The sequence below is a fragment of the Theropithecus gelada genome, chromosome 2, assembly GCF_003255815.1.
Source record: "Theropithecus gelada isolate Dixy chromosome 2, Tgel_1.0, whole genome shotgun sequence".
NCBI classification, from domain to species: Eukaryota; Metazoa; Chordata; class Mammalia; order Primates; family Cercopithecidae; genus Theropithecus; species Theropithecus gelada.
The window spans coordinates 157032676-157050126 of NC_037669.1; the positions used below are offsets into that span (position 1 = coordinate 157032676).

Genomic DNA, 17451 nt, shown 5'->3' on the forward strand with positions numbered 1-17451 from the left:
GAAAGGAGTGTTTTCAGGAGGAATAGTGTGAGACCCTGGGCATATACTTTGGCAATCATGGAGACTAGTCTTTGGTCTGAACATCCAGGGAGCAGTGATTCAGCATCCTTAAGTGGTTTCTAAAGAAGTACATTAAACAATGCTGTTTGGGCTCATGGAAGACCCCCAGGGTAACCTCAGAAGTCAGTGGAGGAGACAGCACGACAGAAAAACAAGACCTCTGGTCAGCAGATACAATAATTTTTGTTAATATTAACTCACCAGAGAGAGAGGTCTGTAGAAAATCAGTTCAAATCTATACACGTTGATTGAACTCAGGAACTTGATCTAGAAGACACTTTTATTCGCCCTCTTTACTCAGTAAAGGTTACATACACTACAAGGCTAGAATTAAGAAGTTCTTCCACTCGGTGTCCAGTCACTTTTTCTGTTCATCAAACAGAAAGTATATATGAAACATTCTTCTGTGCTGGGGATGGATGGAAGGGATTTGGTCCAAGGAGGTGTAAGGAAAGGTCCCTGCTCACAGGGAGGCAGGCAACATTATCCAATGCAGAAGAAAATTCTAACATATTAGAGGCTAACCTGGAGCACTGACTCCCAAATACAATGGGAATACTGAAAAGAGAGGTCATCCCCATTTCAGGGCTAAAATGCTCAGAGGAGCAGGAGCAAATTATCCAAAGTACTGTGCAGGGACAGTAGTGATTGTCTCCTCCCACAATTATGGGGGAGAATATTGGGAGAAATGCACCCCTTCTCACATCCCTATCCAGAAAGTGTAGCTGCCTTTCTCCGTTTTTGGCAGGGAGACTGCTCTTCCCTCTGTATTATATAATGGGACAGTGATGTAGCTAATGCATTAGCTCCAGTCCATAGAATTTCTGCCTTGGATATGCACTCTGTGGTCAGGCCACTGGTCTTGTCATTTGACAGGAGCACAAGTGCTACATCAGGCTGGGCATTGGAAGGCACACAAGATGAATATATGGTCCTGACACACAATAGTCTTCATTTGATAACTGAGATAAGTACAGAATAACTGAACAATTAATAAAATGATGAGCACTCTGAGGGGAGTCTGGTTACAAATATACAGGAAACCCAGCAAAGAGGTAGGAGATTCTCAGCTACAGGCACCAGGAGGGACTTCTTGGAGGAGGTGATAATAGATTATGATTTTGCATCCAAAGAACTCTCCAGTCTGGCATCTGATGAACAGAAATTATCTTTCTGGGGTGGGAGGAAGGACCTGTTATATGGGAGGAAGGGGGAAGGAAAAAACCGTAATCTTCACCCAGTGATACGTAGGGACAAGGCCCCTGAACTCCGAGCACAGGAGATGTATGTTTCAGCACCACGGCCAGCAATTCTGCTTTGCTCTGGGATCAAAGGATGATGTCTTCTCTTCCCTGCCCCAGACCCACCACTTGCACCATCAGGGAACCAAACTCTCCAGCCCAAAGCCATTACTAGACACTTACTAGTGCATGCCACTTCTGGAGGGTCAAAGTCCGCTCGGTAATAACCAGTCCGACAGGTGCAGATGGGAGACGCCTCTGCAGGGGAGCGGCTGTTGGAGGGGCAGTGGGAGCAGCCCTCAGCTTCCTGGCTGGCCTTGAATGTCCCTGCAGGGCAGGCTAGAACACAAAGAGACCATGTGATAATTAATGGAAGTGTGGCAGCCAGAAACTCTGCCCTACAACCGGAAAAGGAGTGTCTTCCTCTTTAAAGAGAACGGGAAACCCATATTTAACACTTCCAATTCTTCAGAAATCCCTTGGGAAATATACATTCCTGGTACCAATGACCTCTCTCACTTGAACAGAATGCATAATAATTCTTCCCTTCCAGGTGTGTCAAGAGATTTAATTGAGAAAACAAATCTAATGTGTAGCTCAGTTCCTGGTACATAAGTGCTCTATAAATGGTTACTTCCTCCTCTGTCTACCTGGTTAACATCCATGGCCTTTCTCTGAGCCACTCACTAAAGACATCTCATCTTATGGCCTCAGATAGAAAGGGGTCCGAGGTTTTTCAATGACATGTTGGACCTATGGTTTTTCAATGCCATGTTATAGCACACATGAGGAACACTATGAGATGTATTAACAAGCTCTTGTTATGAATGATGGTAAAGGGCTGAAATTCATAAGTGATTCTTTAAAACTAGAGTGATTTCAAGGTTACTGCCTTAACAACATCATTCTTCTTTAACTGCATTTTGATATGCTTTCAGGGGCGGGGCAAGGAAAGGATGACTTTGCAGACAGTGCACCAGGGAACATGTCATGCACTTGGTGTCATCTATCATGCACATGGCAGTGGGGAAGGTTGGGAACACCTGCTACAACCTGATCTCCACTGGAGGGGCGCTCACATGTACAGCACATCCTCTTAATTTCCTGTGGGATCAGCTTATAATGAGTCATTCCCTGAAAAGTCTGGCTCCAAGCTGTCCCTTGGGTCTTAACTTTGTCTCATCTGTAGAGACTTTTGAGCCCAGACATCTGGTCTCTTCCTTGCTGATCCCTCCCAAGATTGATCCTGCCTACCCTAGTTCCCCAAGGCCCTCCCTTATTATCTCAGCCCCCACTCTTCCTGTCCCCGTGAAACCTACTCTGGCTCATCCTCCTTTGAGACTGGGTAAAACTTACTGACTGGTCAACTTGTTTGGCTTTCTTACACACCTCATTACTTCATTCAACAAACATTTACTGTGTTCCTGCTGAAAACATGGCATAGGGAATTCAAGAATAGAGCCTGCCTTCGAGGAGCTCTTGATCCAATGAAGTCATATAAATCTAACACAATGTGATCGTTGTATAATGGAAGAGCCATTATAATGGTTTCTACTTATAGAAAGTTAATCTTCTCAAATGTATTGTTCCCTCCTGTAAAGTGCAGAATATTCTTTAATAACAGCAGTAGCCACCATCTGTTAACTTGTCTTGTTAAGTGCTTTACATGCATTACTCTATGCGGTAGACATTATTATCCCCATTTTGCTAATGAGGAAACTGGGACACGGAGAGGTTACAAAACTTACCAAGGATCACACAGTGGGAGAAATGATAGTGATGACATACACATAAGCTCTTTGAAAAATATCCACTGCTTTTCTGCTAAGACTAGAAGAAAGAATTGTTTTCTATGCTGTGAAAGTTATCTCACTCCATTGCTCACTTAAGGTGAGGAAAAGGTTTCAGTTTCTCCAATCGTGTGCTGGGTGGGGTCCCATTTTGGACAGGAAGGAATCTCTGAAACACAGTGTTCTGGAATGGCACGACCCAAATGTGTTCCATGGGATCCACGTTCTTTGGATTGTTAACACCTACGACAAAAGGGTACTGTGGCCAGATATTTACAAATGCTAATTTTAAAAGTTCATCTTATTCTTTGTTGAGAATTTCTCAGAACTTTTAAAAATGCTATGTTTTTTCACCAAGAAGCCTTACTTTGCAGAGCATCCCTTGGGATCGGGGAAGACACTGGAGCAAATGTTGTTTCCCAGTTTTGGGGAAACAATGCCAGTTGTGACCCACGTAAAAAGGGACCACTTCCTGACTCATCTCAGCACATTCAGAAGAAACTTCTCTGTAGAAAGAAAAAAGGTATGTCTGAGTCTTCACTAAAGATCTAACAAATAAAACATGAAAAGGAGAAGCTCTGAATGGCAAAAGCATGCGAGACTTTGGCTTACTAATCCACCTTTCCCAGCCCACTCAGTACGGTCCCTCCCTCTGTTTTTCTCCCTCTTTCCTTTTCTTCTTTCCATATCTCTCCTCATCTCCTGTGAGAAACGCTTGGCTCTTTTCCTAATAAATCCCCAGCCTTCCTGGCCCTGTTTGGTTCTGCAGCCAGTGAATACAAACGAATCCCAGGCCTGTGCTGCCTGGACTTGGCAGGAGCTCTGTCTCTGGAGAGTGGGGGAGGTGTAGTGGTGACGACTCAAGCATTCATATTTGGCCCCTGCCATGCCGTAATTTTCTTAATGTACCAGTCCAAGAAGAACAAGGTGTTTCTAGCACATAAACGCCTCCTCACTTTACATTTAATAAGTGAAGAGCATAAACAATTGTCCTGATATCCACAAGTGGCAGGGGGATGTGGAAAGTGCCTCTTCTGAGGTTTCTGATGGAGGACGGTAGGCTCTGGGTGACTGAGTCTCTGAATTCCAAGGTGTACACGAGAGAAGCAAGTGGAGGGGAGGAGGTCCAAGCTGGCCATTAGGGAGAGAAGTTTGGGGAGTGGTTGAGGAGAGAGTTTCCAGGATGGGGTCTGACTCCATTCTCCCCAGAGAAACAAGCATTTGGCAATGGTCAGACAGTCCTGAGGTCAATTCTTGGCTCTGTCAGCTCCTAGCTTGGTGACCACTGGCAAGTTATATCATCCCTCAGAGCCTCAATTTGCTCATCTGTATAAAAGGTCTATGAAAAAGAACTGTAACTTTCTCACAATAACTCCCACAAATCATAATACATTAATAATAAACTCAAATATGAAATGTCGCTAGCATCAATGTGTGCTGAATAATGCTAATTCCTCTCCATCCCAACTTACCCACTCCCAAAAAAAACCCAAAACAAACAAACAAACAAAAAAACAAGGTTTCTTTCCAGGGACGTTTAGAATTCAGGGTCAGAATACAAATTTCAAGTCCCAAAGTGGGAAAATAAATCCTGGAACCCAATGGAAGACTGTTTTTACATATATGATTTCTGTTATGTATAATGGGTGAATCATATCTACAAAATATATTTTACATATAATTACAAAATGTATGAATCTCCTTAATACTCAGACTTTATAACTTAGTACTTTCATAAAATCTATCTAGGCATGCCTTAATTTATAAAAGAAGCAGTATTCCTAAATTCATTTATTAAAAAAATTTTTTTAACTTTAAGTTATGGGATACATGAGCAGAATGTGCAGGTTTATTACATAGCGCTACATGTGCCACTGTGGCTTGCTGCACCTATCAACCCATCATCTAGGTTTTAAGCCCCACACGCATTAGCTATTTGTCCTAATGCTCTCCTTCCCCTTGCCCTCCACCCCCCAACAGGCCCCAATGTGTGATCTTCCCCTCCCTGTGTCTATGGGTTCTCATTGTTCAACTCCTACTTATGAGTGAGAACATGTGGTGTTTGGTTTTCTGTTCCTGTGTTACTTTGCTGAGAATGATGGTTTCCAGCTTCATCCATGTCCCTGCAAAGGGCATGAACTCATTCTTTTTTATGGCTGCATAGTATTCCATGGTGTATGTATGTCACTTTTTCTTTATCCAGTCTATCATTGATGGGCATTTGGGTTGGTTCCAAGTCTTTGCTATTGTAAACAGTGCTACAATAAATATATGTGTGCATGTGTCTTTATCATAGAATGATTTATAATCTTTTGGGTATATGCCCAGTAATTTATTAAACTTTTAGATTGTTATGCTATACATTCTCATAGAATTCATACTTTAAACAAGGGTTAAAGTGACAGGCTAATCCACAAAGCCTTTTTAACTTACCTTGTATGGGGTGCCATTAATCAGAAACAAAAGTTAACAATATTGTTGTTTCACTAGAAATTTAACATAGAAATATAAATAAGAAAATTATGCTGTCCCTTGAGAAAAAGTAGCTTTAACTTGGGTTGGTAAATAGAGCTTCTGGGTGGATTCTAATGGAGAATATTCAGGTCAAGAGAAGCAAAAGCAAATGGCCTTTGGAGCCAGGTCAGTCACTTAAGAATATAAAGCAGCCGGGAGTCACACAGTGCAGAGTGGCGGAGACTCCGGCAGCCCGGAGACTGCTCACCTGCATAAAGACTCTACAATTTCAAACAATAATAATTAAATACGGCAGTAGCCTAACCAAACACATCTCAGCACTTTCAGGCAATCTGAGGTAAATAACAGAGTTCTCTGCTTTTATATCATTTCAAAACTCCGGAGATCCTTTGCAGAATTATGGTCAGCACTATTGCTACAGTTGGGAGCCCCTCGTTCAACAGAAATTTAATTGACTCCTAGCCAGACGCCAGACTATCGGAATAGAACAGAGCACAGATGGGGTAGCCAACATTAGGAAGCTCCTTCCTGGTGAGGGAGGTGGATGATAGAATGCTGCTTCTGATACAGCAGGATCTGCGCTATGCTTGTATGCACACAGGGGACCAGGTGGCTGGATATACACCTTTTGCAGAGTCTCCTTATAAGATGAGAGTCATAAGAAACTTTATAAGAGAAGCAGTATTCCTGAGTTCATTTATTAACCTTTTAGATTGTAACTTGTAACCACACTTGTGCTATACTTTCTCATAGAATTCGTGCTTTAAACAATGGTTAAAAGTGTCACTTCAGGCCAGGTGTGATGGCTCACGCTTGTAATCCCAATACTTTGGGAGGCCGAGGCGGGTGGATCACCTGGGATCGGAAGTTTGAGACCAGCCTGACCAACATGGCAAAACACTGTCTCTACTAAAAATACAAAAAAGAAAAAAAAATTACCTGGGCATTGTGGCATGTGCCTGTAATCCCAGCTACTCAGGATGCTGATGCAGGAGAATCACTTGAACCCAGGAGGCGGAGGTTGCAGTGAGCCGAGATTGCGCCACTCCACTCCAGCCTGGGTGACAGAGTGAGACTCTGTCTCATAAAAAAAAAAAAAAAAAAAAAAAAAAGTGCCATTTCTTGGTAGTTGGCAATGGTGATTAAAAAGTTTATTGTGATGGTTAGGAGATGAAATTCAGAAGGAGAGGAAAAGACAAAGGGAGAAGAAAAGAGGTGGAAGAACAGGAGAAGTGGGAAGGGAAATTAGGTCAGAAAGTGGTCAGTTTCGAACTTCATGGGGGAGAGTTCCATTACGTTTCCAGGAGGTGGGTAGAAAGAGAAGAGCCACCTGCACCTTGCTGTGTATTCGTATTAATACAATGGCACAACATAACTTGGAGGACTGGACATTTCTAACACCAGTGCAGCCTACAACTGCCTCGTTTCCTTAAGAGAAGGAGGTTTGCTTTCCTCCATTGTAAGTGATCTCAGTTCAGACAGAAGGCCTAGAAACTTGCATAGCCAAGGCTTTTGGGTGGCACTCCTCCCCCTGACCTCACCACACATCTCTTTCCCCACCCCCAACTTCAGAAAAGGGGAGGAGACAAGATCTGAGCACCCCATGCCTAAACATGTGTATATTTTCCATTCAACAGACAAAACACACATTTGCCTCCCTGTTCAAGTGCCAAGGGTTGGCTGCACGTCACCTCTGGCTGGTATCCAGAAGGTCACCTTGAAAGGTCCACCGAACTTCTCAGCACCTCAGCGATGTAACAAATGACCTTCTGCTTACAATACCCTCGAGACACCCCTCTCCTCCTGTCCATGCACACAGACTTCCAGTGACACTGAGTCCATCACCTACAGTACTGTTACTTTATAAAGAAACAGATTAAGTGTCTCATAAACAGTACAGTGATTGAGATAATGGAAAGCGCTTCTCGTACCCATCTGCAGCATCAGGTTATGAAGCATTTCCAAGCAGCCAGGAAGAGGAAATTAATAGAAGCAAGAGGGAATAACCACTTTTATGCAATTTCCTCAGGAGATAGTGGACCATCTAATCTTTATTGGAGCCCTTTAACCTGTCACTCAGCACTCACCAGAGCCTCTTTAGCTCTCACAATTTTTCTTGATATCAAAGGAAGATAAAATGAAGACCTCAAAATATTGTTTTATAATTTTCAGATGTGGAGGGTGCGTGTTACCGCTGCCCCTCCCCCTCTCAAATGAGGCCTCAAAAACGACATTTTTATGCAGCATAAATGTGGGAGAGCTTAACTATTCTCAGTGCATGGTCGAGGGGGTCAGAGCTACACCGCAGGGAGGAAATCTCTCCTTGCATTTTAAATGTGATTCTTCCCTCCACCGCCACCTTCTGTCCTTGCTCTTTCTTTTTAATAATCTGATTACTTCTTCTGATCTATTTTTTTTTCCCCAAATGAGTTTGCAAAGGTTCATGCCAATGAATATTCATCCCCTGCTTAAGAACCGGGTGCCTTTCTCAAGGCAGGTGCAGCTCAGCAGCTGGCTCAGGGAAGTCAGTCTGCCTCATGGGGCAACTGGGAGAGAGGCAAGGCACATGCTTCTGGCCAGGAAGAAGGAGGTTCACAGTCCGCAGTTCATTGCTCCTACAACCTCCCCTTCCTTTGTCTTACGCTTTGCTCTCATTCTGTAAGAGAGGCAGAAGAGCCTCTCTCAGCAGCTGCTAAGAATTGTGCGATAGGTGTGGTGTTGGCGGGCAAGAAATTCCTGTGGGTCATGCAAACAGCTCTACATAGCTCCTTCCATAGGTCTTGTGGCCCCACATTGGGCCACTATTTAAAGTCACTTCTGTGGCCAAATGTCTCCATCACCTTCACATTACTGGTGGCTGACCAAATAGGTTCCCAGGTCTGAAATTTCAGGCCTGGTGAAACTCCCTAGAAGGAGGTGGCATGAGGTCTCTGCACTGGGATTCCTCTGTCTATTCTCAAAAGCAATCTTTGCTTTCCCAGAATGGGTTTTCCTGAATAGCCCCAGGACATTCCACTGGGACTCAAAGCCTTATGGAAACTCCCAATTCCCCTTATATTTATGGCAATGTGTTGAGAAAACCGACGGCAAATAAATATTTCCCAAGCACCCATCCATTCATCCATTCATTCATCCATCCATCCATCCATCCATCCATCCATCCATCCATCCATCCATTGAATGTACTAGTTTGAAAGTTCTCTGAAGGCTGACACTAGGTGTTTTCATCATCTTTGTATTTCCCTTTCCCCAGCACTTAGCACAAACTTTACACATAGGCATACACATTCTATGGCTAGTTGAATGAGTGTTTGCTGAAGGACTGCTGTGATAAGACCCAAAAGATAAAAGCTGTGATAATAATAATAACAACAAATATGGTATTAATATTAGAGAATGTAAGATAATGAGCAGTCCCACACAAAGTGTGGCTTCTTTTTTTTTTTTTTTTTTTTGTGAGACAGGGTCTCACTCTGTTGCCCAGACTGGAGTGCAGTGGCGCAATCTCGGCTCACCGCAACCTCCGCCTCCCAGGGTCAAGCGATTCTCCTGCCTCAGCCTCCTGAGTAACTGGGATTACAGGCATGCACCACTACCACCTAAGTTTTGTGTTTTTAGTACAGATGTGATTTACCGAGTTGGCTAGGCTGGTCCTGAGCACCTGACCTCAAATGATCCATCTGCCTCGGCTTCCCAAAGTGCTGGAATTACTGGAGTAAGTCAATGTGCCCAGCCAAAGTGTGGACTCTTATCGTTTCCTGGGAGAGTTATTTGATGTGTATTAACAGCTTCAAAATGTTGAAAGCTTTGATTCAACGAACTTATTTCTAAAAACTTATTCTAGAAAAAAAAAGCAAGCAGGTGTAGGAAAAGATCTATGTTCGTTGATGTTCATCACAGTGTTATTTATAATAGGGAAGAAAGAAAAAAGAGAAGAAGAGGGAGGGAAGAACTTAAAAGTCTGATAATAAGGTATTGGCTAAATAAATTATGCAACATTCATATCATTCATACAATGGAATATTGCACAGCCAAGGAGCTGAGCTGAGCATAGCAGGTCAGAGTGAAGTGTTTACCAATCAAATTTCTACGGCAGAGGTGGAGAGGCTGTGTGCCAGAGGTCTTTAGAGGAAGGGGAGAGTGGGTTGCCATTGGAAGGCTGTCTAGAGGAGGTGGTTCATGCATAGGGCCTCAAAGTATGGGTAAAAGTTGGCACCGAGGGAGGATGGGAGTATGAGGCAAAGGGAAAAGATTGCACCAAGACTCAGAGACAGCAGGATCCCTAGCTTACCTGGGGAAACTTTGAGAGTAGTTGTAGAAGGTGCCAAAAATACAAAGCATTTATGGGGGCCATGGTGGGAGGAGGGCTGGAGCGCATTTACTTCTACATCAACCTGGGCACTTGGAGCCAAATGAGTCTCCAGTTCTTGCCTCCCTGGGCCTGCTGCCAGCTGTAATGGCCTGTGCAGAGGGGACACTTAGCTGTGTCATACACTTGTATCACTCATGGTGACACTTGCTGAAATTGATGAATGCTGCAGGCACCATGACACAGAAGAGACTGTAACTTACTGTGCTATTAAGTTGTTCAGACAGCAGTAGGAGTAGCAAGCCTAGAATGCATCCGCATGGAAGTTGTTAAAGAGGTGGGCCAGGGTGGGGGTGCTTTGCCTTGATGAAATGGGGCGATCACTGGTCAGGACTGAAGGGTGACAAACAGAAGAGCAGTGTCTCAAGCGAGAGGGACAGACACTCAGGTCCTGATGGCAGCCTGTTCCCAGAGTGTAGCCAGCGCCTTCAGAGCCAGGGTCCTGTTCGGTTGTAGGAGGCTGTGCTGGGCATCAGTTTCTCTCAGAAGAGAGTCCAGGCCTGGATCCTACAATTCTGGTCCAAGGTCAGTGATTAGGGTATGAGGATCGCCATAAAGCAAGCCCAGGTGTTTTGTAATGATCTAGGCCAGGTTCTCAAATTGGTCTCCAAATTAGCAGTGGTAAGAAATAAAACCTCCCCACTAAAAAAAAAAAAAAAAAAATCATACGTTGAAGCCTAATTCTGAATGCAATTTTTTTTCTTTCTTTTTTTTTTTTTTAGACAGAGTCTCACTCTGTCACCCAGGCTGGAGTGCAGTGGCGTGACCTCAGCTCATTGCAACCTCCGCCTCCAGGGTTCAAGCGATTCTCCTGCCTCAGCCTCCAATGTAGCTGGGACTACAGGCATGTGCCACCATGCCTGGCTAACTTTGTATTTTTAGTAGAGACGGGGTTTCACCATGTTAGCCAGGATGGTCTTGATCTCTGCCCCTCTCGGCCTCCCAAAGTGCTGGCACTACAGGCATGAGCCATCGTGCCCACCCCCGAATGTGATACTATTTGAAGGTGAGGGCTCTGTGGAGTAATTAAATCACGAGGGTGGAGCCCTCATAAATGGGATTAATGGCCTAATAAGAAGAAATACGAGAGAGCTTTCTTTCTTTCTGCCATGTAAGGATATAATGAACAGATGGTCACCTGCCAACCAGGAAGTGGGCCCTCACCAGGCCCTGGATCTTCTGGCACCTTGATCTTGGACTTCCTAGTATTCAGAACTGTGAGAAATAAATGTTTATTGTTTAAGCCACCCAGTATTTGTTACAGCAACTTGAACGAAGACAAGCAGCATCAGTGTCACCTGGGAACGGACAGAAATGCAGAATCTCAGACCCTCCTCCAGGCCTACTGAACCAGAAAATCTGGAGGTGTGACTCACTAATCCAAATTTTATCAAGCCCACCAGGCGATTCTGATATGGCTCTAGTTTGAGGACCACTGCTCTAGGTCTTCCGGAAGAATGCACACATGGGGTCTGAAAAACTTCCATGTGCTGGCTGTGTGATCTTAAGCAAGTTATTTGAACTTTGACCCTCAGCCCACCCATTTGTAAAAAGGGGTGCTAAGGTGACTTCCTTCCCATAGCTATTGTGAAGATCAGTGTAATACATGTAAAATTCCTGGAATATAGTGTCTCCTCAATAAATATCTTCAAGATGTTTTCCACAAGAAGCCAGGATGAATGTTTTCATCAACAATTCATTTGAAAGTATTTATTAACATACTTGGAGGTATGCTTAGGCACTGTGATACATCAATGGAGGAAAAACGCAAAGATATTTCCCATGTGGAATTGACATCGTGGTGGAGGAAGACAGACTTTAAGCTGGAAATTCCAATGGATGGGATTAATGTGGCATAGAAGTGCTACAGTAGCGACCTAACCCTGTCTGGGAGGGTCTTGGGAAAGCGACATCTAAGTTAAGGCATAAAGAAGATATAAGCCTCCTATGATAGGCAGAGGCAAGGTGGGTTAGTGAGAGGAGATAGAGAAGCTTCCAGGTGGAGAGAGCAGCCTGTGAAAAGGCCCTGGAGAATGAAAATGACTCCATCAAGGACCTGAGTACAGTGCCTGCAGGGGCCCTGAGTGCTCAGGCTCGGCAGAGAGGCTGCGTGGGGTGGGTGGGATCCGTAGGCAAGTGAGGCGGCTGAGCTCTTGGAGGGGCAGCCTGAGCTCATGTCACCCACTCAGCCCATGACTTTATCCTGAGGTCCATGGAACCACTTGATGGGCTTGAAATTGGGAAGAAACAGAATCAGATTTTGTTTCTAAAGGATCACACTGGCTGCTGGGAAATGAATGGACTGGAGGAGTGGGGACACTTACAGGAAGATTCAGTAGCCCATAAAGAGTGATAATGGACTAGTGTAGTGGGAACAGAGAGAAGTAGATGGATTCAAGAGCTATCTAGAAGAGAAGGGTCTGGCAATTGATTGGGGATTGCTCCTTCATTCAACAGATAGGCACTGAGCCCCTACTAGATGCCAGGCACTGGGTTGGGTGTGAGGAGTCAAAGACTGCAACCTGTTGTCTGCTTGTGTCCCTGCTATCCTGCTGACCCCAGAAAGCCTGCCCTCTACATTTCATCCTCTAGGGCTAGGCATTTTCCTCTTCCTGGAGTCCTCTTTTAGAAATCCAATACTTTAGCAGTAGGCTCACTGTCCCTATAACTTTGGGGGGAATATTGGGGAGTGGCAGTATGAAAGGTCCAGAGCAGAGAAGGTGAGAGTCTCACTCAGAGACTAGGACTGATTTGGCTCTTCCTGCAGCTGCTGCATCTGTGCCCCAAGTCTGTCCCTTGACCACTGGCCTGCAGACAAAGTCAGAGAAACAATGTGTGTGTCTATGTGGGAGAGAACCCAATCTTCAGACTCAGGAATCTGCAGAGTGGCCAGAAGAGCCTTCTGGACTTTGGAATGGTACAGGGAACAGACCTCTGACCAGAGATTCCTGTCCCTGAAGCTGCAGCATTACCTGTATCTCCTCCACAGCAGGCCAACTGGACAGCCAGTAACTGCTGAGCGTCCCATGGGCTGGTTCCTTAGCTTTAGGCCAACAGAGGGGACAGGAAGGGGTACGATGCTGCAGCACCAAGGAAGACAGAGACAGCAGGGAAGAGGGAAAGCAGGAGGGAGAAGGTTTAGCTGGGAACAATTGTGCTTCCTTACACAGAGGGAAACTGAGGCCAGAGAAGGCACTTGACTTTCTCAGGTCACCCAAGAAGCAGGGACTCAGCTGAACTTATTCCTTGGCCCTGCCTGCCTCAGAATAGAAGGAAAAGGGAAGGACACAGGAGGAGTTGTGGAGGAGGCAGCTGACAGGCCCCTCCTGTCCACAGCCCAGCCCCAGAAGAAACAGCACAAACATCTTGGTCTGCCCCCACAGACACCCGACATTCTAAAGTCTACACCCTGGACATGGGGGATCCCTGGGGAAGGAGGCAATAATGCAGCTAACTGGGAAGTAAGGGACCACTGGGCAGAGACTGGGAAGGGGCAGGGCCTGGTCCTTCACTCTCCCAGGCTCTTACAACCTTGAAATGATCAGCATGGAGGGGAGTGGGACAGAGCAGGGTCACAACAGCCAGACACCAGCGAGGCTGATGCTGCTGTGTGCTGGCCTGCCCTCTTTCCCAGGGCTTGGTGGAGAAGTGGGACCCAGAGAGGCAAATGGCCTAATGGTGCTCAAGCTCCTCTCTCTATGGAATTTATATTAATGAAATAATCACAGGTAGCTCAAAGATTTAACTATGAGGGTATTCATGACAATATTATTTATAGCATGAAAAAACTAATAACAGCTTAAAAGCCCTAAAATAAAGTGTCAGATCAATAAATTATAGTGCATCCATAAATGGAAAATCATACCCAATCAAGGAAGATGGTGAAAACCTGTGGTTAGTGACATCTAAAAACATTGGCAAATAGTGGGAACAAATATTGTTCTCAAATATGTCACTCTTTTATAAAGATGAGATTATACACATTTAAAACATCTTTTATGATCTATATTTTCCAATTTTTATGCGGTGAACTTATATTAGTTTTTTGAATTGCAAAAGATTTCTTTCTTTGAGACAGGGTCTCACTCTGTTACCCAGGTTGGAGTGTAGTGGTGTGATCTTAGCTTGCTGCAACCTCTGCCTTGAGGGTTCAAGAGATTCTCCCACCACAGCCTCCTGAATACCTGGGACTACAGGCACGTGCCACCATGCCTGGCTAATTATTTTTGTATTTTTTAGCAGAGACAGGGTTTCATCATGTTGGCCACACTGGTCTTGAACTCCTGACCTCAAGTGATCTGCCCATATTGGTCTCTGAAAGTGCTGGGATTACAGGCGTGGGCCACCATGCCTAGCTAAAAAAGATTTTTTCAAACAGTGGAAGATCAGAGGGCAGTGCTAGGCAGGAGTAGTGTGACTGGTATGGGAAGAAGGCAAGAAGTGAGGCCCCACTGGCAGCAGGACAAGGCAGAGAGGGCGGTGGAGTGTGGGGAGTGGCCTGGGAGTTGGCACAGAAGGCCCCCACTCAAGCCTAGCCTTTCTGTGAGCCATCATGTCTCTGTGTCCCCAACTCCACCTCTTCACTCACGTTAGCGTCCCCTAAAAAATCTCTTTTGAAGGATGAGCTGTTTTCCTTTTATAGGCATTCTCTCGTTCACTCAACACACACCTGGGGAGCACTTTCTGTGTGCCCTGAGATAGATATCAGATAGTCACCGCCTTTACATTGGGTAAGAAGAGGGCCATTGTCAAGGAGTGAGGAATTCCAGATATGCAGGAATCAGAAGGGTAAGGGGGTCTGGAGAAGCCCCCAATGCAGAGGCAGCACGCAGCTAAATGGGGGTGGAATTCTTAAGATGCTGAACTCCAGGCTAGGCATAGTGGCTCCCGCCTGTAATCCCAGCACTTTAGGAGGCTAAGGCAGGTGGATCACTTGAGCCCAGGAGTTCGAGATCAGCCTGGTCAACATGGCAAAACCTCGTTTCCACTAAAAATAGAAAAAATTAGCCGGGAGTAGTGGCGCATGTCTGTAGTCCCAGCTACTCAGGAGGCTGAGGCAGGAGAATCGCTTGAACCCGGGAAGTGGAGGTTGCAGTGAGCCGAGATTGTACCACTGCACTCCAGCCAGGGCGACAGACACTCTGTCTCAAGAAAGAAAGAGAGAAAGAGAGAGAGAGAGAGAAAGAGAGAAAGAGAGAGACAGAGAGAGAGAGAGAGAGAGGGGAGAGGGAGGGAGGGAGGGAGGAAGGAAGGATGTTGGACTCCAGAGGCAGGACCGTGCCCTCCTTGAGAAGATCTGATGTCACAGCTAAGCAGGAGACAGGGAAACAGTGTCAGTTCCCAGAGGGCAGAGCAGGGAGGTAAACGAAGTGGTAAGCTCATGCTGGAGGGCAGTGGAGAGGAACCTGTGCTTTAGAAGACAGCAGAAGCACCCTGCCAGCAGCCAGGATGGACTCTTTAAAGGGAGATAGGTATCCCCTTGACACCTCACTCTCAACCATGAGGGAGACGCTTCAAGGGGCCCCTGGGACCCAACAGAAGGGAGGGTCCCATCACTTTGGTCACTCTGAGAGCCCCAGGTCATTTATCCTTCTTGGGTGCTAGGCCTAGGTCTCTGCTGCATCAGCGAGGACAGGGGAACCCCCAACTATCCCCTCCTGAGGCCCAGTCTCCACCCTCATCAGTGCCCAGCTGCCAGTGTTCTAAAAACACCATCAATCTGGTAGCTCCAGGCAGGGGATGAGCAGGACATATGCTGGCAGTCAGGCTGCTTCCCATGTTTTCAAACTGAAGTGTTTTCCTTTTGAGAAAAACCTCATTTTTTAAGCACTTTCCCTGACACAGACCTTAATGGATTCCCTTAAAAAAAATTTATAACCAAGTTCTTAAGATAAATGAAGATGATTTCTCACTGTATTTCTATCTAAAGGCTGGACAATGACAAGAAGCCACACAGAGTTTCTCACTTTTTCCAGAGCCCCAGAGGCACAGGCTCGCCACCAGGGCACACACAGGTCAGCCAGGTCTGCTGGGTGGTCACACCTAGGACAGACACTGCTTTCATTTGCTCTCTCTGCTTTTCACAGAGCGAATAGGAAACACACACACACACAAGCAACTGTGTTTAGATGTATCACACAAATCTCATTTACTCTCTAAACTCTAACCAGGCAAATACAACTCTTCTCTTAGGGAAGGTTGCTCTTGTTCCTTCCTTTCCTGGCTTCCTCACCCCAGAGTTTGGTGAGCCCACAAATCACAGACAGACAGGGCTGGAAAAGACCTTAGAAATACCTTTTAGAATAGGGGCTGCCGATACCCAGCACAGACACTGTCACCACCTCTCCATGCCTGCCGTGGCAGACATTGCTAATCAATCTTGGCACTCATTCCTACTCAACCCACAGCAGAGTGCTGACTCTTTAACACAATGTTCCAGGCAGAAACTACCTGTGATTGAATTGCCACATCACAGACTTATGATGGCAAAAATGAGGCCCAGAGAAGGCAATGACTTGGCCAGAGGTGCAGGAGAACCAGAACAAGTCACGGTGCCAGTGTCTGCTCCACCTGCCCAGATGGCCCCATCATAAGCATGAGCCTGCTGCAGCTCTGTGGAGCTCACCCCCGCCCCCACCCCAACTGCCTCAACTCTTTCTCCTTCTCAGCTTTGAAGTTGGTCCCACTGCACAGCCTCCTCTCCAACTTGGATGCAAGGGCATCTAATTATTCTCTCTGTATGCATCAGGGAAGAGCTGCATTCTGTTTAAGCAAGTGTAGCTAAGAGGTGCTGCATCTCAAGAGAAGGTCAAGTGCTGCATATGTATAATATAAGATTAAGATTTTCCCCTTCTGTGGTGTACTTGATAAAATAATTTTGCTGTGACCTTTACAGAAACCCAGGAGTAGAAATGGAGAGAAGTGGAATTTCCAGCTTCTCCCCAGGTCACAAAGTCATAAACACGTAAATCTATAATGATATTACACGGCATTCAAGTGGGACAAGTAAGCAAAAGAAATAATTTTTACTTCTTTTAATGGCAAAGCAAAAGCTTTGAGGCTGAAATTCTCAGGCTAAATTATCAGAGCTGTCTTGACAGATAAGGGGCAGAAACCCTTCCCCCTACACTGCCCTGTCCTTGCCTGTCTGCCCAAACAGTGTGGCACTGCAGACATGGGCATGGACCTCCCTAAGCAGATTATTTAGAGGAAAGTGGCCTGTCCAAGGTCACGAAGGAATCAGTCAGGTCTAACTGGCTCTGCCACAATGTTGCCAGGGGGGGTTGTTCAGCCAGATCTCAGCTCCTAAATTGCAGTGATAGTGGATGTAGCACTTTGCAAGTCTAGAGTCAATTCTTAAAAAGTGAAGTAACCATGAGTAATAATCAATATTGAAATAAGGTTATAGTCATCCCAAAAGATTCTCCAAGTAAGAGTTACTATGACAAGGCAGAATATATGCATGAGATTTATCCAAAAGGCTGAAGGCAGAGAGATTTGGCAGTATTCATTTTGT

General features: G+C 45.5%; 1 protein-coding gene across 1 annotated transcript in view; it reads right to left on the reverse strand.

Annotated features, from left to right (window-relative positions):
* The window catches only part of EPHB1 (EPH receptor B1), a 444507-nt gene that overhangs the window by 146081 nt on the left and 280975 nt on the right, over positions 1-17451 (reverse strand). Inside the window, exon 4 of the mRNA XM_025377642.1 lies at positions 1485-1640. Within this exon, the coding sequence (XP_025233427.1) occupies positions 1485-1640 (156 nt within the window). The remainder of the gene's footprint in view (positions 1-1484; positions 1641-17451) is intronic.